This window comes from Cetorhinus maximus, chromosome 20, assembly GCF_964194155.1.
Source record: "Cetorhinus maximus chromosome 20, sCetMax3.hap1.1, whole genome shotgun sequence".
Classification (NCBI taxonomy): domain Eukaryota; kingdom Metazoa; phylum Chordata; class Chondrichthyes; order Lamniformes; family Cetorhinidae; genus Cetorhinus; species Cetorhinus maximus.
Genome location: NC_135898.1, coordinates 7,983,929 through 8,004,984, shown reverse-complemented (window position 1 = coordinate 8,004,984; position 21,056 = coordinate 7,983,929). Strand labels below are relative to the sequence as shown.

Here is a 21,056-nt window from a genome sequence, read left to right as displayed (position 1 = left end):
CCAATATATCACCATTTAAATAATACCCTGCCTTTCTGTTTTTCACACCGAAGTGTATAACTTCATTTATCCACGTTATAATGCATCTGACATGTGTTTGCCCACACACACAACTTGTCTAAATCTCCCTGAAGCCTCCTTACATCCTCCTCACAACTCACAACTTTGCCTAGTTTTGTGTCAGCAGCAAATATGCAAATATTGCATTTGGTTCCCTCACCCATGTCATTTATAAATATTGTGAATAGCTGGGGCCTAAGCACTGATCGCTGTGGTACATCACTAGTCACCACCTGCCATCCGGAAAAAGACCCATTTATTCCCGCTCTCTGTTTCCGGTCTGTCAACCAATTCTCAATCCATGCCAGTATATTACCCCCCAATCCCTTATGCTTTAATTTTGCCCACTAGCCTCTTATGTGGGACCTTGTCAAAAGCCTTCTTGAAATCCAAATACACCACATCCACTGATTCTCCCTTTTCTATTCTACTAGTTACATCCTCAAAAAACTCCAGTAGATTAGTTAAGCATGATTTCCCTTTCATAAACCCATGCTGACTTTGTCTAATCCCGTTAATGCTTTCCAAGTGTTCTGTTACCACATCTTTTATAATAGACTCTCGCATTTTCCCCAATACTGATGTTAGGCTAACTGGTCTGTAATTCTCTGGTTTTTCTCTCCCTCCTTTTTTAAATAGCAGGGTTACATTTGCCACTCTCCAGTCTGTAGGAACTGCTCCGGAGTCTATAGAATTTTGGAAGATGACCACCAATGCGTCCAACATTTCCAGGGCCACTTCGTTTAGTATTCTGGGATGTAGATTATCAGCTCCTGGGGATTTTTCAGCCTTTAACACATTAATTTCTTTGGCACCATTTTTTCACTAATACTGATTTTCTTCAATTCCTCCCTCTCACTAGACCCTTCGTTCCCTAACATTTCTGGGAAATTATTTGTGTCCCCTTTTGCGAAGACAGAACCAAAATATGTGTTCAATTTTTCTGCCATTTCTTTGTTCTCCATTATAATTTCCCCCCCTGTTTCTGACTGTAAGGGACCTACATTTGTCTTCGCTAATCTTTTTCTCTTCACATATTTATAGAAGCTTTTACGGTCAGGTTGGGCCTGAACCCACCGGAGTTTAGAAGAATGAGAGTTCATCTTATTGAAACAAATATGATCCTGAGGGGGTTGACAGGACAGATACCAGGAGGATGTTTCCACTTGTGGGGGAGACTAGATCTAGGGGACACAGTTTAAGAATAACAGGACTTCCATGAAAGTGGGAGATGAGGAGAATTTTTTTTTCTCTCAGGGGGTTGTCAGTCTGTGGAATCCTCTTCCCCTGAGTAAATTGGAGGCCGGGTCATTAAATTTCTTCAGGGCTGAGTTTTGACAGATGGATTTTTGATAGACAAGGGAATCAAGGGTTATGGTGGGGGCAGACAGGAAGGTGGAGTTGAGGCCACAGTCGGATCAGCCATGATGTTATCGAATGTCAGAACAGGCTCGAAGGGCCGAATGGCCTACTCCTGCTCCTATGCCCTGTGTTCATAGGCCTACCTTTGCTCATTTTCTCCTGATCTCTCTCCCTCTCTCTCTCTGTGATGCCTTGTGGTTCCCAGAAGTCCAAAACAATCCCACTTTTAGACAGACATATTGGATCTGACATTGAGCGTGATTTTCCACATCCCAACATGTGCCGTGGAATGCAATGTTGTTGTTTTGGTGCACAGATTATAGTGTACGCCTGACAATATAGTTCCAAAATCATATTGGAACAATAGAATAACTTTACATGTTCTCGCTCTCTCTTTCTCTGGGATGTAATTGATATCACTTTGTTTGTAGGCCAGGCCTATACTTCCTCATTTGTTTTTCCCCTTTCTTTCTCTCTGGAATGTTTTATAATTGAGATAAATTATGTTCAGAACATTACTTCATAAGAAGAACTGAAATAATCTTGGGGTAATTTGATACCTGCACCATTTAAGTTTTGAATAGGCTCTCCATTGGCATTATGGATCCTACCACAAGAGGACGGTTATTCTCGAACACCTCGCCCCTCCTCTGGGGATCTGTGAGATTAACCAAGGATTGTTTTCTTTCTAAGGATATTCTCATGGACAAGAGAAATACCCTTCTTTGTATTTTGTGGTTTCGCTGACCCACAACATCTTGCTAAATGGTTTCTGTTTACTTCAGCTCATCTTCCCTCAGTTTCTATTCAGTGTGAAATTTTCAATTTTATTGGTTTGGCCTCTTGAGCATGTCTGATTTTAATCACCCCATCATTGGAAGCTGTGTCTTCAGCTGCCTGGGCTCGGAGCTCTGGAATTCTCTCTCTCCCTTTTGTCCTTTAAAAGATGGTCCATAAGACCCACCTTCTTGACCAAGGGTTTGGCCGCCTGTTCTAATATCTCCTTGTGTGGCGCAGTGCCTGACAAAGCTCCGATGATTCACCTTGGGACATTTCACTGTGCTACAGGTGTATGAGGAGGTCTTGTGTTGCAGTGGGTAACGTCCCTGTCTCTGAACCAGAGGTTCTGGGTTTGACTGCACCTCTGGGAGTTGATGGCCAAGGAAGGGGCATTCATACTGCGATCAAACAGGTTAAGTATCAACCTGAAACTCCTTCCAACACACCTAGGGCAGGCAGTAAGGGCAAGAGAGATTCCTGGTCAGCTATGCTTGATGTGGAGTGATGCCCTTAAGCTATCGCCTCTGGTGACAGGCTAGTGACCTGTTCCAAGAAAAACTAGCCATGGAAACAGACATGAGTGTGCGCTTTGTCTGCCTCACTCACCACTGGAGATGATATTTCATTATCGACCCCATCTGTAGAAGTGAATTGCTAATCAACATTTAGCCAGGCACAGAGCAGGTGATGTGATCGAAGACTGTACAAGGGCCGAATTTTACGCTGGCAGGATTTCACTGTCCCGCCAAAGTCAATGAACTTCTAATTGGCTCGCCGCATTTTACGGCCCCGCCCCCGCCATGATGGGGCTGTAAAATTCCGCCCAAGTCTCACGTGTGAGCTCCAATCAGCACTGAGTTCACTGGTTATCAGTCCAGGCAGCAGCTGCCTTGCTAACTGTCTCGAAAAGCCCTGACATCGGGTAGCCTATTCCTCACCTGGTCCCTGCTCTGTCATATTCCCTTTGGAAAATGGAATGGTGTGAATCTCCTGGAGTGGAGGCTCTCTCACCCAACCACATTGACCCTGCACACATTTGAGGAAGATGTGCTTGAGGAGCGAGGTGGGGAGAGATTTTTCAGCACAGCGTTTGCCTTGTTTGCTGGAAGTCTCTCCAATCAGGATGATGTAACCAGGCTGTCAGCTCCTGAACATGACGCCGTGTTCCGTCGAAATTCATTGAGCTGTCATTTATTTGCCATTTCACCACCAGCCCCGCTCCGAGAGTGCATTTCTAATACTTTCGCCAGTCATCTTGCTGCAGTGAGATGTATCAGAGAAGGTGCGGGAGAGACTGACTGGAATAGTAAAGGAACGAGGGACATGTGGAGAAGCTAGGATTATTCTCCTTCGAGCAGAGAATGTTAAGGGGAGACTTGATCGAGGTGTTCAAGATCATGAATGGTTTTGATAGAGTCAATCAGGACAAAGTGTTTCCAGTCTCAGAACAGTTAGTAACCAGAGGACAAAATGTTAGGGAGATCGGAGACAGGGGCAATGTGCAGATTGTCTGAAAGCATAGTATTTTCCTTTCATTCATTCATGGGATTTGGGCATTGCTGCCAAGGTTGACATCTGAGAGGTAGTAATCTGGAATGTACTCTATGACAGGGTGATAGATACAGATTACTTTCAAAAGGGAGCTCGATATATACTTGGAAGGAAATCTCATCAACAGGGGAATGGGGAAAGAGCAGGGGGAGCGGGGCTAACTGGGTCACTCTTTCGAAGAACCAGCACAGCTTTGATGGGCTGAATGGACTCCCCTGTGCTGTGTGAGAGCATTGCCAATCAGTGATGAGCATTCAGGGCCACCCTAGCAGTGGGATCAGCAGTGATCAGGCACAGGCTGCTGACGTGTGCAAAGAGCCTTGTGACTCTGAGCAGTATTGTAAACCTGAAACTCTGATTAAAAATACATTCGATGAAGACAATTCTACCAGGCTTGTACTGCTGAGACAGTGTTAACCCTTCAGGGTTGAGCTGGTGAAGTCCGTCTCCTCCTCAGCTATCTGGCCGTGCGTAAGTGTGGAGAGAGAGTGCAATAGGTCTGGGTAGATTGTTGAGGTACCTGAAGGGCCTCACACACGGGTGGTCTAAGAAATTGAGCGGTGGTCTGTTTTTCTCAATGCTCAGATAGCTTCTGGTCACTTATTACTGTGACATGTACCACTCATTATCAGAAATAACACTTTGATGTTGCAGCTCCTTTCAATATGATTTTTCTTCTGGATTCCATTCCCCGGAATGAACGCAATGTGAAATGTGTGACCTGTGTTTTGATGCCAATTCTGTTTCCTTGGTGAAAATCAAAATGTCAGAAAAAACCAGAAGTGGAGACTGGCGTTTATACAGTGCCTTTCCTGACCTCAGGATGTCTCACAGCTCTTTCCAGCTGATTGAAGTGTAGCCACCGTTTTAATGCAGGAAGTGAGGCAGCCATTTTGTGCACAGCAAGATCCCACAAGCAGCTTTGTGATAATGACCATGTGATGTGTTTTTGTGATGTCAGTCGAGAGATAAACATTGGTCAGGACACCGAGAGGAATCCTCCTTCTCGCCATTGAAAGAGTGACAATGGGATTTTTTTTTACATCTGCAGGATCTCTCTCTCTCTCTCGCTCTGTGACATCTCACCAGACCTCCAGCTGTTCCACCAATGTGATGCTCCCATCCCACTAGCCTTGTGAATCCTGTCCGAGCTTGACGCTAGTGCCGAATTTCTGAGCTCTGAAATAGCCTTTACAGAACATAGGATCCAGCGACAGGAGTAGCTGATTCGGGTCTGCTCTTCCTTTCAATAAGATCCTGGCTGATCTGATTCTGTCCCTCATTACCTTTGACTCCCTTGTCTCTGCTACTTTCTGGGGAAGAGAATTCCACAGACTCAAGACCCTCAGATAGAAAAAATAACCTCCTCATCCCTGCCTTTAATGGGAACTCTCTTATTTTCAAACTGTTTCCCCACGGTCTAGTCTGCCCCTCAGAGGAAACATCTTCCTGGTTCCCACCCGATCTTCCCTGATGGTTTGGCTGAAAGAGATGTTTCGGAGCTGGAAATACTTTCCAATGACCTAACCCTCTGTTCTCGGAAGGCCATGTTGGTTGAGGGGTATATATTGGCCAGGACACTGAAATGTAAAGGGTTTGCACATAAAGACTTTAAGCAGACATGGCTCAATTCTATTTGGATTCGGAGTTGAAGCTGACCAAATGCAATTTATTGAATTAATTGAAGATTTTCACAGGAAATGGATGAGATTATAGCGTGACATTAGACAACAATTGGTAGTACTGATCGATCTCTCTTTATCACTGGACATTCTTCATGTGACCCAAGGGCGTGGTGCCTCACCTGGAGACAAAGGGCAAAGCAGCTTCGGAGAGTCTTAGCGTAGTGGCTGTTTCTCCACTGAATTCACATATCACAAAGGACATCAGGGTTTTCTTTACTATAGACCTTGTATTTGCAAAGCCTCTTGTCAAAGATGGCTTCACAGTTATTTGGGACATCTGGAGCTTGGGCGTAGCTAGCAGAAGAGAAAGAGAGACAATAGTATTAGTTTATGACAATTCCCATCCATATTCCTCCTCTGTCATTGTTACTTCAACATGCGTTTGATTGTTTGACGACTGTCTGAGATTCAACCGCTCTTCACAACCTTGGTGTCACATTTGATCCGGCGATGAGCTTGTGACCTCATATTCACACCATCAAATTTCTATTTCCACCTCAGTAACATCACCCTTTGCCTCAGCTCATCAGCTACTGAAATCCTCTTTCATGCCTGTGTTATTTGTAGACTTGACTATTCTAATGCAATCCTGGCTGCTCTCCCACATTCCACATCTGCTACCCCTGTCTGAACTCACAGGAAGTCCCCTATCACCCCTGCGCTCACTGACCCACACTGGCAACACCTTGATTTTAAAACTCTCACCCTTGTCTTTAATTCCCTCCATGGCCTTGCCTCTCTGTACCTCTGTCATCTCCTCCAACTCCACAAGCCTCTGAGACATCTCATTCTGGCCTCTTGTACACTCCCAGTTTTAATTGCTCCAGCACTGCTGGCCGTGCCTTCAGATGCCTGGGCCCCAAGCTCTGGAATTCCCTCCCTAAACCTCTCTGCCATTCTACCCCTGCCTTTCACATTGAAAGACTCCTTAACACCTCCCTCTTTGGTCACCTGACCTCACATCTCCTTTTGTAGCTCACTATCACACTTTGTTTTCTCATGCTCCTGTGAAGCACCTTAGAGAAATCGAAGTTGTTTCTACTTGGTTCTGTTGGTAGCCAGAGGTAAAGCCCTTGTCTGTGATTTGAACACACATGCTCAGCAAGAACTGTGCTGTCCGCAGGGAGAGAAGGAAACACATGCATATTTGTAGTGCCTTGCATGGACTTCACAACATCGCTAAAGCACCATACAGACAATGAAGCACTTTCAAAGCGTAGCCACTGGTATAATGAAGGAAACAAGACAGTCAATTTGTGCACAGCAAGCTCCCACACAGGGAAATGGGATAATGTGTTTTAGTGATGTTGGTTGTATATTTGGATAGATCATGTCTTGGACACTGTGTAACTCATACATCAATACACCATGCTACAGAATGTTGACCAAGCCGATTCAGTAAACCACTTCCATCGATCTGGAATTCTCCAGGACATGGGAATCTGGGTGGACTGATGCTCCTTTGGACAGGAGTGCCTGACCCACAGTGTGAACGATTCTCACTGAGCACATTCTACACTCTGCATGGAATATGGCACCAGGGCGCTCACGTGACAATGCTGATTGTACCAGGTTCGACACGTGGGCTTTCCTCTCACCTTCAGCCTCGTAGCCATGCTGGCACTGGCGGGGCACAGTCACTTGATGGGATGCTCACACCCTGGGCCCAACCCCTTTGGTGCACACAGTACAAAACCGGGGGAACAGCGCACACTCTGCTTGTGGAGAATCTGGAACTTACTCTGTGCAGCAGATGGCAGTCACCTTGCCGCAGTAACAGGTGTAACAGTCTTCACTCTTCCACATGGCTCCGACCTTATACGCTATTTCATTATCCATGCAGTCTGGAAGGAAGAAATCTCACGGTCAAAGTTGCAACTCAACCATTTGCCTTCAAGGAGCTGATATGTTCATTAGGGATTGACATCTTTTATCTGAACGTCCTGTATACCCCTCACCCACATGCTCAGCCCCCGACATTACCACACCCCGGTGAAAATATGCCTCCGGTTTCAAATTCCCGTCCTTGTTTTCAAATCCTTCCCAACCTCGGGAATCTTCTCCGGCCCCTACAACCCTCCGCGCTCTCGGCTCAGCTCCAATCCCAGCCCTGTGAGCATCCTCGGTTTCCATCGCTGCACCATTGTCGGCCGTGCCATCACCTACCTGGGCCCTGAGCTCTGGAATTCCCTCCCAAAACCTCTCCCACTCTCCACCTCTCCATCTCTCATTCTTCAATGCATTCCTTGAAACCTATTTCTGTCCCTCTGTCCTTCTCATTCATTGTGTGGCTCAATATTAAATTTAGTTTGCTAATACTCCTTGCAAAAAGCCCTGGGAGGTTTTACCATGTTGAAGGTGCTATGGAAATGTAAGTCATGATTGTTGATGCCTTGACAGTCAATGTGTTCCCAATTTTAAAAACATACCAACAGAATTTTCTATTAATAAAGCTGCACGCAGAATGTAGCAGCAGTATAAAGGTAGCTGAGTCATCTAGCTGTGAGTACAGCCCCATTCAAAAGCTCTGGCTGGTGACAGAGATCACTGTGCTGCTTTCCTGTCACCCCAGGGCATTCTTGAAGATGGAGTATTTATTGTAAAGACACTGCTGCTCTCTAGTGTTGATAGCTGCACATATCAACTCATCATTCTCTGAACCATCAGCATTGAAATTAGGGAGCCCTCAGTGAGTCAGTCAGCATGTGTGAAGACTGTGAAACGCAGTGGGTTCACATTTCCTGAGTGAATTCTCCGTCACCACCGGATGCTTTTAACCTATGAACTTTCAGTTTCTCAATCCAAGCCATGTACATATGTTCTCAATCCAAACCATGCCGTAGAATTTACAGCACACATACAGAACAACAAGAGTAAGCCACATGGGCCCTCGATCCTGCTCCACTATTCAATACAATCCTGGCTAATCTTCTACCATAACTCCACTTTCCTGCCAGTTCCCCATATCCCTCATAAACCTGTCCATCTATTTACTCGATGACTGAGCATCCACAACCCCCTGGGGTACAGAATTCCTGAGATTCACAATGTTCCGAATGAAGAAATTTCTCCTCATCTCAGTCCTAAATGATCGGCCTCGTATCCTGAGACTGGGACCCCGTGTTTTAGATTCCCCGACCAGTGGGAACAATTTCTCAGCGTCCACCCTGTCAAGCCCCTTCTGAATCTTGTAGGTTTCAGTGAGATTGCCTCTCATGCTTCTAAACTCCGGAGAGTGCAGTCCCAATTTATTCAGCTTCTCATCATAGGACAACCCTCTCTTCCCAGGGACCAACCTAGTGAGCCTTTGCTGTAACTACCTCCAGTGCAAGTGTATCCTTCCTTAAATGTAGAGAGCAAAACTGTACACAGTGTTCCAGGTGTGGTCTCATCAAAGCCCTGTACAATTGCAGCAAGACTTTCTTATTCTGTACTCCAATCCCCTTGCAATAAAGACCATTTGCCTTTCTAATGGTCTGCTGCACCTGCATGCTCATCCTCTGTGTTCCTTGTATGAGTACATCCCATGAACATCAACATTTACGAGTTTCACACCTTTTAAAACAAATTCTGTTTTTCTTTCCTCCCACTTGCCCACATTATGCTCCATAGAGTCATAGTCATAGAGTTATACAACACAGAAACAGGCCTTTCGTGTCCATAACAAAAACAAAAATACCTGGAAAAACTCAGCAGATCTGGCAGCATCTGCAGAGAGGAACACACTGTGTTCCTCTCTGCAGATGCTGCCAGACCTGCTGAGTTTTTCCAGGTATTTTTGTTTTTGTTTTGGATTTCCAGCATCCGCAGTTTTTTGCTTTTACCTTTTGTGTCCATGCCGGCCATCAAGCCCCTATCTATTCTAATCCCATTTTCCAGCATTTGATCCATAGCTCTGTAAGCTATGGCATTTCAAGTATTCATCTAAATACTTCTTAAATGTTGTGAGGGTTCCTGCCTCTACCACCCCCTCAGGCAGCGTGTTCCAGATTCCAACCACCCTCTGGGTGAAATATTTCCTCAAATCCTCTCTAAACCTCCTGCCCCTTGCCTTAAGTTTATGCCCCCTGGTTATTGACATCCCTGCAAAGGGGAAAAGTTTCTTCCCATCGACCCTATCTATGCCCCTCATAATTTTGTACACCTCTATCAGGTCCTCCCTTAGCCTTCTCTGCTCTAAGGAAAACAACTCTAGCCTATCCAGTCTCTCTCCATAGCTGAAACGCTCCAGCCCAGGCAACATCCTGGTGAATCTCTATCTGCCATCTTGGTGCCCACTCATGTTGCCCTGTGTGTGAACTTTCTGGGTTTACCTAGCCGCATTAGCTCTGCGTTGGTCTTCAATTTCCCAGCAGACCACCTTCCACTCTCTTCACTTTATCTCATCCTATCAATGTAGCATCCTACACCCTTGAACTGCCATCAGCCTGCCTCAATAGAGCCAGTGAGTGATGTTCCACTGTTGTGCTGATACAATAGTATTAGCAGCAGATCAGAGAAGGTTCACACCATTCATTCCCGGGAGGAGGGGCTTATCTTCTGAAGAAAGATTGGATAGGTTGAGCCTATACCCATCGGAGTTTGGGTGAATGAGAGGTGATCTTATTGAAACCACTAAGATCTTGAGGGGATCCGATAGGGTAGATTTTGAGCATGTTTCCGCTTTTGGGAGAGACTAGAACCAGGGGACACCGTTTAAGAATAAGAGGTCTACTGTTTGAGATGGAGATGAGGAGAATTTTTTTTTCCCTCAGAGGGCCATTAGTCTGTGGAGTTCTGTTCCCCAGAAAGCAATGGGAGCCGGGCCGTTGAATTTATTCAAGGCAGAGTACGACAGATTTTTGATAGACAAGGGAGTCAAGGTGTATGGGGAGCAGACAGCAGAGTTGAGGCCACAAGCAGATCAGCCGTGATCTTATTGGATGATGCTGCAGGCTTGAGGGGCTGAATGGCCTACATTTTCCTATGTATGGGGCCTGTTGTTGAACAAGGTGACATGTGGGTGCCCCCTTCAATATGCTGCCAAATCAAGCCCCATATTGCTGCAGTTCAGGCAGCCTGGAAGTGAGAATATATCACTGATAATGAAATGCTTTCATTGCCTTAAAGCTTTACAGCTGTAGAATTAAATATCATTGAAGAATAGGAATGTTGTGCAACTGGACTAGCCAGTTAAATACTGTGGCTACAAGAGCAGGTCAGAGGCTGGGAATCCTGCGATGAGTAACTCATCTCCTGACTCCCCAAAGCCTGTCCACCATCTACAAGGCACAAGTCAGGAGTGTGATGGAATACTCCCCACTTGCCTGGATGAGTGCAGCTCCCACAACATTCAAGAAGCTCGACACGACCCAGGACAAAGCAGCCCGCTTGATTGGCACCACATCCACAAACATTCACTCCCTCCACCACCAATGCACAGTAGCAGCAGTGTGTACCATCTACAAGAGGCACTGCAGCAACTCACCAAGGCTCCTTAGACAGCACCTCCCAAACCCACGACTGCTACCATCTAGAAGACAAGGGCAGCAGATACATGGGAACACCACCACCTGGAAGTTCCCCACCAAGCCACTCACCATTGGAAATATATCGCTGTTCCTTCACTGTCGCTAGGTCAAAATCCTGGAACTCCCTTCCTAACAGCACTGTGGGTGTACCTAACCACATGGACTGCAGCGGTTCAAGAAGGTAGCTCACCACCACCTTCTCAAGGGCAATTAGGGATGGGCAATAAATGCTGGCCTAGCCAGCGATACCCACATCCCATGAATGAATAAATAAATAAATAAGGCAGCCAAATTGTGTTTACAGGAAAAAAACTTGCATTTGTATAGCACCTTTCACAACCTCAGGACTTCCCCAAGCCCTTTGCAGCAATGGTGTACCTTTCAAGTGCAGTTGCTTTTGTAATTTCAGAAGAGTGTCAGTTCATTTGTACACAGCAAGATCCCACAAACAGGAATGTGATCATGAACAGATCATCTCTTTTTTCTGATGTTGTCTGAGGGAGAACCATGGGTCAGGACATCGGGAAGAAAAGTCGCCTGCTTTTCTTCGAAAGAGTGCCATGGGACCTTTAATTTTTTTCACCTGAGAGGGCTTTGGCGGGTTATGAGACTTGAACCCATCATCCAGACTGTTGTTCCCGTGCAGTTGAGGGAGTGCTGCATTGTTGGAGGTGTCCATGTTGAATTTGTGCTGCAACTTTAAGTTGGGAATTAAACTCAGCTGTCCCCAGTTGGGGCAGAATTAGGGAATCACTGCAAGAGCATTTAAACCAGTTCCCACTGGGAGGAACTGGGGGAGCCTGTGCCTTTACTTTGCTGTCTTGAGGTGTCAGCTGTGGCTCAGTTCATAGCACCCTCGCCTTTGAGTCAGAAGGTTGTGGGTTCATGTCGCACTCCCGGAAACCAAGAACTGTGAATGTACTCGAAAGAGTTACATGCGATCTGTTGATAACTCGAAAGAGTTACTTTGCTGTCTTGGAAAGACAGGTACAGACTCGCTTCAGACTCGGTCTCCCTCAACAGACAATTCTTGGAGTTAACAGGAGCTTCCATCTTTTGGATGAGACGTTAAGTTGAGGCCCTCTCAGCACGATTTGGGGGAAGAGCGGGGGGGACTTCTCCACAGTGTCCTGACCAATATTTATCACTCCATCCACATCCATCTGCCCATCACCACTTTGCTCTTTCTGGGAGCTTGCTGTGCGCAAATTGGCTGCCAGGCTTTGTACATCAACTAACTTCAAAAAGCGGTACTTGCTTATTTGTGAAGTGTCTTGGCTGTGAAGGGGGCTGTATGAATGTAAGTCTTTAAGACTTTCACAATGGGTTGTTTTTGAAGCCAGTGAACAGTTCGTCATGTCTTCAGCACTTTCCCTCTATTCTCCTCTCTCTCTCTCTCTCTCTCTCTCTCTGTCTCTCACTCTCAAGCATTGTGTTATCTCCCTGTGCAAATCCAAGGGCAGAGAGTGTGGGGGTGCGAGGATGAAGAATTTAATGAAAGTACTTGCCTGACTGACCTGCCTCTGTCTTCATTACGAATTTGCAATCAGAGTCACACATGTCAAAGGTCAAGAGAAGGAGCAGGAGACACACGAGGGTTTTCTGCCAAGAGGAAGAGGAAACATTGAAAACTGCTGCTGCCAGGGAAGAGGCAGGAGCTGCATGGCTGCCGCACTTCAGTTCATCTTTCTGTAAAAACAAACTCAGCTGATCGAACCGGGGCTCAGATAGTAACACTGTCGCTCCGTGACCCCGCCCCCATCACCAATCCCCGAGTCACAATGTCGGAAACTTGAGCACAAATATCAAAGCCTGACACTCTCCATGGATTACTGAGGGAGTGCTGCACTGTCAGAGGGTCAGTACTGAGGGGGTGCTGCACTGTCGGAGGGTCAGTACTGAGGGAGCGCTGCACTGTCGGAGGGTTAGTACTGAGGGAGTGCTGCACTGTCAGAGGGTCAGCACTGAGGGAGTGCCGCACTGTCGGAGGGTCAGTACTGAGGGAGTGCTGCACTATCGGAGGGTCAGCACAGAGGGAGTGCTGCATTGTCGGAGGGTCAGTGCTGAGGCAGTGCTGCACTGTCAGAGGGTCAGTACTGAGGGAGCGCTGCACTGTCAGAGGGTCAGTACTGAGGTAGCGATGCAATGTCGGAGGGTCAGTACTGAGGGAGTGCTGCACTGTCAGAGGGTCAGTACTGAGGGAGCGCTGCACTGTCAGAGGGTCAGTACTGAGGGAGCGCTGCACTGTCAGAGGGTCAGTACTGAGGGAGCGCTGCACTGTCAGAGGGTCAGTACTGAGGGAGTGCTGCACTGTCAGAGGGTCAGTACTGAGGGAGTGCTGCACTGTCAGAGGGTCAGTACTGAGGGAGTGCTGCACTGTCAGAGGGTCAGTACTGAGGGAGCGCTGCACTGTCAGAGGGTCAGTACTGAGGGAGCGCTGCACTGTCGGCGCGTCAGTATTGAGGGAGTGCTGCACTGTTGGAGGATCAGTACTGAGGGAATGCTGCACTGTCAGAGGGTCAGTACTGAGGGAGTGCTGCACTGTCAGAGGGTCAGTACTGAGGGAGTGCTGTACTGTCAGAGGGTCATTACTGAGGGAGTGCTGCACTGTCGGAGGGTCAGTACTGAGGGAATGCTGACCTGTCAGAAGGTCAGTACTGAGGGAGCGCTGCACTGTCGGAGGGTCAGTACTGAGGGAGTGCTGCACTGTCGGCGGGTCAGTACTGAGGGAATGCTGACCTGTCGGAAGGTCAGTACTGAGGGAGTGCTGCACTGTGGGAGGGTCAGTACTGGGGGAGTGAAATGATCCCAGCAAAGTATTACAAAGTAGAGAAGGGGACTTATCCCCTGCGTCCTGACCAATATTTATCCCTGAACCTGTACCACTCAAACAGATGATCTGGTCATTATCACATTGCTGCTTTTGGGCGTTTGCTGTGCACAAATTGGCTACTGTATTTTCTACATTACAAGAATGACCACACTTCAAAAAGTACTTCCTTAACTATCAATTAATTTAGGGCATCCTTGGGATGTGAAAGGCACTGTATAAATGCAAGTCTTTGTTTGGGAGGGTGATCCTCACCAGCAGTTAGGGTGAAGGGAAAGCTATTTGGGTGATGCAGAGGTATCGTTTAAGGATAGTTACTGAGAGGTCTGTATCCTAATGGGAAAAGCTGGTGTTGCGGAGGGTATCAGCTGGTACAAGGGGCAGAAGGAGTTGGGGTTTATCCAGAGGAAGGGAGGGAAGGATGAAGTGAATGAAAGATGTGTTTCTGGAGGGTCAGTCTGAGCCTCTGGATCTGTGTCTGCACCAGCCATGTTATTCAGGAAAGCAAGTGGGGACGATACTGATTCAAGTCGAAGTGATGAATTGAGGCTCTTACATTATCTCTTGTGGGTTTCCTCGGGTGAAGGCTTCAGTTCCCTGACTCTTCCCTTTGTCCGACAGCCTGATCGAAATAAGAGCTGTGGACCCTCCCACCGCGCCCCCCACCCACCCCCCCCACCCTCCCACCCCCCCAAACCCCGGCCGGAAGACACCCTTCCAAATGAATGCAGCTCACAACATGGGCTCCACATTCTTTTGCAGAGCTGCACATGCACTGCTCAGAGATGTGGCCACGTATCATGTCGAGTATAGAGAACAGAATGCTCCATGTCAGTGTTTATGCTCACACAAGCCTCCTCCCACCCCCTCTTCATCTTGGCCTATTAGCATATCCTTCTATTCCTTTCTCCCTCATGTGTTTTTCCAGCTTCCCCTTAAATGCATCTTTTGTTTTTCTCCTTTGATGGGGCTGGAGCACGTTCCCCATCCCCAGTTGCTCATATTCGCCTTGGCCCTGAGTTCTGCTATGTTGTGGGAACACCACCACCACCTGGAGGTTCCCCTCCAAGTCACTCACCATCCTGACTTGGAAATATATCGGCCGTTCCTTCACTGTCGCTGGGCCAAAATCCTGGAACTCCCTCCCTAACAGCACTGTGGGTGTACCTACACCACATGGACTGCAGCGGTTCTAGAAGGCAGCTCACCACCGCCTTCTCGAGGGCAACTAGGGATGGGCAATAAAATCCCGTGAATGAATTTAAAAAAACACCGTCTGGGTAAAGAAATTTCCTCCACATTTATTTGGAGGGGAGTCAGGTTTGCTTTACAAATGAGCAGGTACCCCTTGGTATCCTATCTTAAACCCTGCTAAATATAACGAATGAAAGTTACTCGTCTTCCTCTCTCTGCCTTCATACAGTCGTTGTTGCACCAGTTGATGGCTTGGTGTCATTCTCTTAGCTCAGGGCATAGTTTTCCAGATGCACTAAGAGACATGTGAGTTGAACTTAACCCTGACCCTGTCACTGTGCACATTCTGGAGCAAGAGGGTAGTGGACAGTGAGGAGGTGTGTGTGTGTGTGTTTGTGTGTGTGTGTGTCTGTGTATGTGTGTGTGTGTGTGTGTGTGTGTGTGTCTCTACTTCTCTAGCATGGAGCCATGGAGCTACCCTAACTGGTGATCGGGCTCAGTACAGACTATCGATTGAGACTCTGAGCTTCATTATTGACTGGCCAAGTTTGGGAATAAACTGAATAAGCCATTGATCAGATACCTTAAGGAAACAGATCACAGTATCATACAACACTGAAGGAAGCCATCCAGCCCTTTGTGCTTGTTCTGGTTTCCTGAAACAGCTACCAATTACACTCACTCCACTTGCTAAGATCTTGGGTACAAGAAGCAAAACAATGGAACAGGAGGAGGCTATTCAGCCCCTCCAGCCTGTTCCATCATTTCATCAGATCACGCCTGCTGTGTACCTGAACTCCATTCACTTGTCTTGGTTCCATTGTTCCATATCCTTTTCTATGTTTGCCTGGGAAAACCTAACGCTCTGAGATTTAATTGAGCTAACATCGACTGAGAGTGGGTTCCATCACCCTTTGTGGGTAGAAGTTTTATCCTAATTTTCCTCCTAACTGGCCTGGTTCGGATTTGAAACTTTGACCCCCCCCATCTGGACGAATTGGTGTCGAGTGCTCGAACAGTCCTGTGCATTTCGACAAGCGTAAGCGTGGAATGGAAACTTGGACTGACCTGTGCCATGAGTGCTGCTGAGAAACCTTCAGCAAGATCCCTGTCGAGAATGCTCCTGATTTTGCTCTTGATGTTTCCGAAGGATCTCAGCCGATCTGCATTGATAGCTCAGGCCCCCAGAAGTGAACTTCTTCCAATTCTTCAATTCAACTGAAAGGCTCAGAGTTTCAGAAGCTGCTGCACAACACTTACAGCATGAAATCCAGAAAGGGCTGCTTGTACCTCTCCAGGGGGAGCAGAGAGATAACAGACAGGCAACGCTGTTGGTCACCCTCCAGCCATGGCAAGAGAGGGAAGAACTTGCTCTTATATAGAGACTTATATCACCAGCTCAGGGTGTCACAAAGCCAGTGAAGCACTCGTGTGAAGTATCCTCACTGTCATTATCTCAGGAACATTGTAGTCCCACAAGGGCATTGGAACAAATGACAGGACAATCTGTATTTTTGTGATGCTGGGTTGAAGGGCGGATATTACTCAGGTCATGGGGAGAAGTCTCCAGCGCTCCTCTTCAGAAGTGATTGCCCTGGGCTCTTTTCTGACAGTGCAGGGAAAGACCTCAGTTAAAGGTTTCATACTGAGAGATGGGACCCCTGACAATGCAGCACTCCTCCAGCGTTGCATGGGGTGGGGGGCAAGATGATGGGATTGGCGGGGGGGGGGTGGGGGGAGGGGGGGTGGTGGTGGCAGGCTTGAGGCCATGACTTTCTGACTCAGAGGCGAGAGCGTTACCCAATGAGCTGACATTGTGAGAACGGAAAACCCAGTTCGAACAATCCAGTCTGTCTTGGTTGAGATCATGTGATAAGCATGGATATGTAGAGAGGGTTGAAATACGTGAAGTTTTAAATAAGGACATTGGTCCATCATTTATAAAACACACACGCCAGAGAGAATGAAAGGCTGCACCTGAACATGCTCTGAGATTCTTATCAATGACCTGCATTTGAAGGTTCCTCTCCGTTCTGTCCATGTCCCATTGAGAAGTGACTTCACATCTGATGATGAGCAGACCATGACGAGGAGACCTGAGCCATGTCAGCAAATGTCTAAACCGGTCAGCCCATTCCTTCCAGGGCTTCTTGCTGGGTTGTTTGTTTTTTAGGTGTCACGAATGTGTGGTCCTGATATTATAGATTTGGGGAAAAGGCTCGTCTTCTTGTTTACATGGACACAGGAAAGCTTGGAAAATGGCTGTCAAAAGTCACCTGCCCCTATCAACTGCAACATAGCTTCAAGCTTTAAGTGGAATGCAGGTAGAGACACCCAGAGATGACAAGACTTTTGAAATTCAATGAGTCCTCAAACAGACAATGCCTTTCCCCGAAGCTGTGAAGACTTTGGCCCCTTTTGAACACAACAGCTGCTGCGGGGGCTTTGGGTTGCTGAATAGGATTACCACTTGCCTTATTTGGAAAATGACTTGGCATTTTGTCCAGGTCACACCATTAGCAGCCATTGTAAGGTTTTGAACTGCAGAAAGACGGGCTGCAAACAGACGCTTTGTGTGCAGAACCCCAGGAAGAACTCTGAGAAACAACTTCGGCAATGGTTCTTGGCCAAGAGAGGAGAAAGAGGTAAGTTTTCAAAGGAATCCCGGCAACCTGCAAGTGCTGTAACCTCAGAATTAGTAAAGAATAGGAAAACTCCTTCTCCCAAAAATCTGCTGCGTTCACCTGAAAAGGCAAACGTCGACTGGTCAACTGCAGAAGCTATTGCAGCTGCTAAACAAAATCTCAAAGTTTCAACCCCCTTCACATCAGAAAGAATGGAACTCAAGCAATGGGCTTGCAATGATATCTCACAGAAATTGATCTGAAACCTCATCTTTCAGCATTTTTTTCCTTTCTATGCATTTTGATCTTTGTATCTGTATTTTTTTGGAAATAAATTTATCATTTTATAACTTTCAGTGTAGTTTGTGTAATGCACTAACCTTTATCTTGTTAAAGACTAAAGCTGTTCTGCTGGGTTATTTTTAAATTGAAGCCTTCATAAATTAAAAGGGAGCCATATACGTACACACAAATTCTTAACTCACGGACCGCTTTAAGGAAATGCCTTTTACATGGTCGTGACACAGGCCAGTTACTTGAGCTACAGCAGCAACTGTAGAATATCCAGCAAGTCAATAAGCCAAATCTCTGCCATGCACATCACACTTACACTGAAAGAAATAGCTTCTCACCAACGCCACCCGCGCCCAGCGTCCTCATCACATCTCTCAGAGAGACCCACAAGAGCTTCCCGTACATTACTTCTAAGCGCATTTACTGTTGGTTTATGCGGCCAGATCAAGCGACCACTTTTCACACAGCAAGATCCCACAAACAGCCATGGGAGGAATGGCCAGTTAATCCTGTTTTTTGGCAGCATTCAATGAGAAGGAATGTTGGAAGGCACTGACAGCCTTGAGTGGAGTCATGGAACCGTTAACATCTACCCGAGAAGGGGAGATGGGCCCTCAGCTTAGCATTTCTCCCAATGTTGCCACCTCAGGCAATGCTACATTGAGGTGTTGGCCTGGATCATGTGGCCACTTAGGGGCAGGAGTGTGACTGACCGAACCGAGCTGGCATTGCAGAACTGATGATCAGGAGGGCAGAGAAACCAGAGTAACTGCGCAAGGCTTCAGACTTGCTGTGGCTTGGAACAGATTGTTAGCCAAGGGCTGGGGAGGAGATTAATGCTCTGATCTCAGGGAAAAGTGCCGAGGATGAGGGAAAATCAGGGAGAACAGAAAATATGCAAATAATTAAACTCAATTGAGAAAACCCCTCCTGAGTCCCACATCAAAATGATAATGACAGAGGCCACAGTTTGGGAATGTTATTCTGAGTGCTGGTGGGGTGTTGGCCTGTAATTAAGATCATTTTCAGTCCTAGGGTTGGGTAAATTGTTAGAAAGCTTCGAGGAATTTGTTACAAATGAAAAAGGACACAGATTTCTTCTTTTGCTAACTCTCGCATCCCTGAACAATTCCAAACGGACTCGTGTGTGGGTGCCTTGGTTGAACAACACACCGTTAGAAACTATGTGAAATGGCTTCCCTCTTTTACTTCTATTTCTTGTATTGTTCCGGACAGAAGGAGGTTTAATTTCAACAGATAAAAGCGAAATACTGCGGATGCTGAAAATCTGAAGCAAAAACAGAAAATGCTGTAAAAACTCAGCATCTGTGGAGAGAGGAACAGAGTTAACGTTTCGAGTCCGTATGACCCTTCTTCAGAGCTGAAGAGAAGTGGAAATGTGATGAAATTTATACTGTTTAAGGGATGTGGGGAAGGTGGAGCTGGATAGAAGGCCAGCAATAGGTGGGGACAAAGGAGAGATTGACAAAGATGTCATGCACCGCAGGTCAAAGGGAGTGTTAATGGTAGTGGTTAGTGCTAAAAAAAGGTGCTAATAGTGGCATTAAGGTAAGAAAGCAGAATGTGATTAAAAGCAGGACAAGGGTAGCATTGTGTGAAAGAACAACATGGAACAAGTAACAGATGGCCCTGGGGGGGATGGGGTCAGGGGATGGGGTGATGGTGGTGGTGGTGGGGGAAAAAAATGATAGAAATTGGGATAAAAAGGGGATAAAACCAGCTCAGAGGGTCATATCATATGCCCCCCACACCTCCACTTTGGCCTTGACAAAGGATGTACATTCCTCTGCCTGGATTATTGACATTGTTACAGTTTCAAGCATTAAAGATTGGCTTAGGAAATGTAGATGGCCTTTGTATAATTCCCTTTGAAGTTGGTCACTGTTGCCTCAGGGCCGTTAGTGTCTCTTCAGAGATAGTGAGACGCAAATTTCTTCAATACTGCTAGATTAGCTCCTTTTGTTCAGTTACAAGCAGACATATCTTCAGTCTTTTGAAAGTTTTTGTGCTGTTTTTAAAACTTGAGGATGCGGCCATGTTGATACCTATTTCATAAAAATACAGTGTGACGTCTTAGCTCCATGGCAATGTTTTCATGGCAGGAATGCATGAGAAGATAGAACTGACATGACAGTGTAAGCTTTGGTCAGTGTTTGAAAGAAACACGGGAAGAAATCTTTGTCGCCAAGGTGACAGCCTGTCCTCAACTCCGTTTGCCAAAGAAACTGGGTAATCATGTTCAGCTCATCATCCGTAACCTCTGACCTTACCTTCCTCACTCTTCCCTGACACACAACCCCTCTGAGATACCAGCATTTCTCCGATCCAGCCGCTTGAGCTGGGATCCATTTCCAATGTGCCTTCAGCTGCCTGGACCCTAAGCTCTGGAATTGCCTCCCTACACCTTTCTGCCTCTCTCTCTCCTCTTTTGAAACGCTTCTTAAAACCTGCCTCTGCGAACAAACCTTTGGTCATATCTGTCCTAATATATCTCTCTGTGTAAAACGCTTACATAAAGAGCCTTGGGACATGTTACTAATTCACAATACTATCTAAATGCAGTCGGTGGGATTGATGCTGTGTGCAGTGTGTAATTGCATAACAATGACTGTGCTTCCAAATGAGTTGTTGTATGTACAATGTGATTTGTTGTATGTCCAATGTGATTAAACATTTCTCAGACTTATATTAAAGTGCAATGGAGATGTGGAGGAGATGTTTCCACTTGTGGCAGCAGTGAGTGGAGGGAAGTGTCTGAAAATTAATGCCCATCAAGATAGTCACCATTATACCCAATCGGGAATTGAGGAGAAACTCCTTTCCCCAGGGAGTGGGGAAAATGTGGAACTCACCACCACAGGGAGATGTTGAGGTGAATAGTGTAGATAAATTTAAGGGGAAATTGGATAAACACATGATGGAGAAGGATATGCTGATGGGGTGAGATGTAGAAAGGGGTGGGAGGAGGCTAGTGTGGAGCATAAACATGGGCATGGATCCAGTAGAGCTGAATGGTCGGTTTTTGTTCTGTAGATTCAAGTGTAATGTAATTCTACTTAATAAATGCGGATGTTTCTTTCTCTCTTTCCAGAAGGGGGCAGTGAGATTGGTCCCAATACAAACCCAGTGTCAATATTAATGGCAG

At 46.5% G+C, this 21,056-nt stretch overlaps 1 protein-coding gene across 1 annotated transcript; it reads right to left on the bottom strand.

Annotated features, from left to right (window-relative positions):
• Positions 1–5,468: 5,468 nt before the first annotated feature.
• On the bottom strand, positions 5,469–7,962 carry LOC144694634 (beta-microseminoprotein-like). Its single transcript, XM_078565227.1, has 3 exons — positions 7,868–7,962; positions 7,180–7,282; positions 5,469–5,732 (listed from the first exon to the last, which is right to left on the bottom strand). Exons 1-3 carry the CDS (start codon positions 7,932–7,934, stop codon positions 5,621–5,623), a joined length of 282 nt encoding a protein of 93 aa, XP_078421353.1. The 5' UTR covers positions 7,935–7,962; the 3' UTR covers positions 5,469–5,620.
• Positions 7,963–21,056: the final 13,094 nt, after the last annotated feature.

Coding starts and splice junctions, on each gene's coding strand:
- LOC144694634 (XM_078565227.1), bottom strand. CDS start 7,934: ATGACTCAGCTACCTTTATACTGCTGCTACATTCTGCGTGCAGCTTTA. Junction 7,283..7,867: donor ATTAATAGAAAATTCTGTTG/GTATGTTTTTAA, acceptor TCTTCCTTCCAG/ACTGCATGGATAATGAAATA. Junction 5,733..7,179: donor ACTGCCATCTGCTGCACAGA/GTAAGTTCCAGA, acceptor CTCTTCTGCTAG/CTACGCCCAAGCTCCAGATG.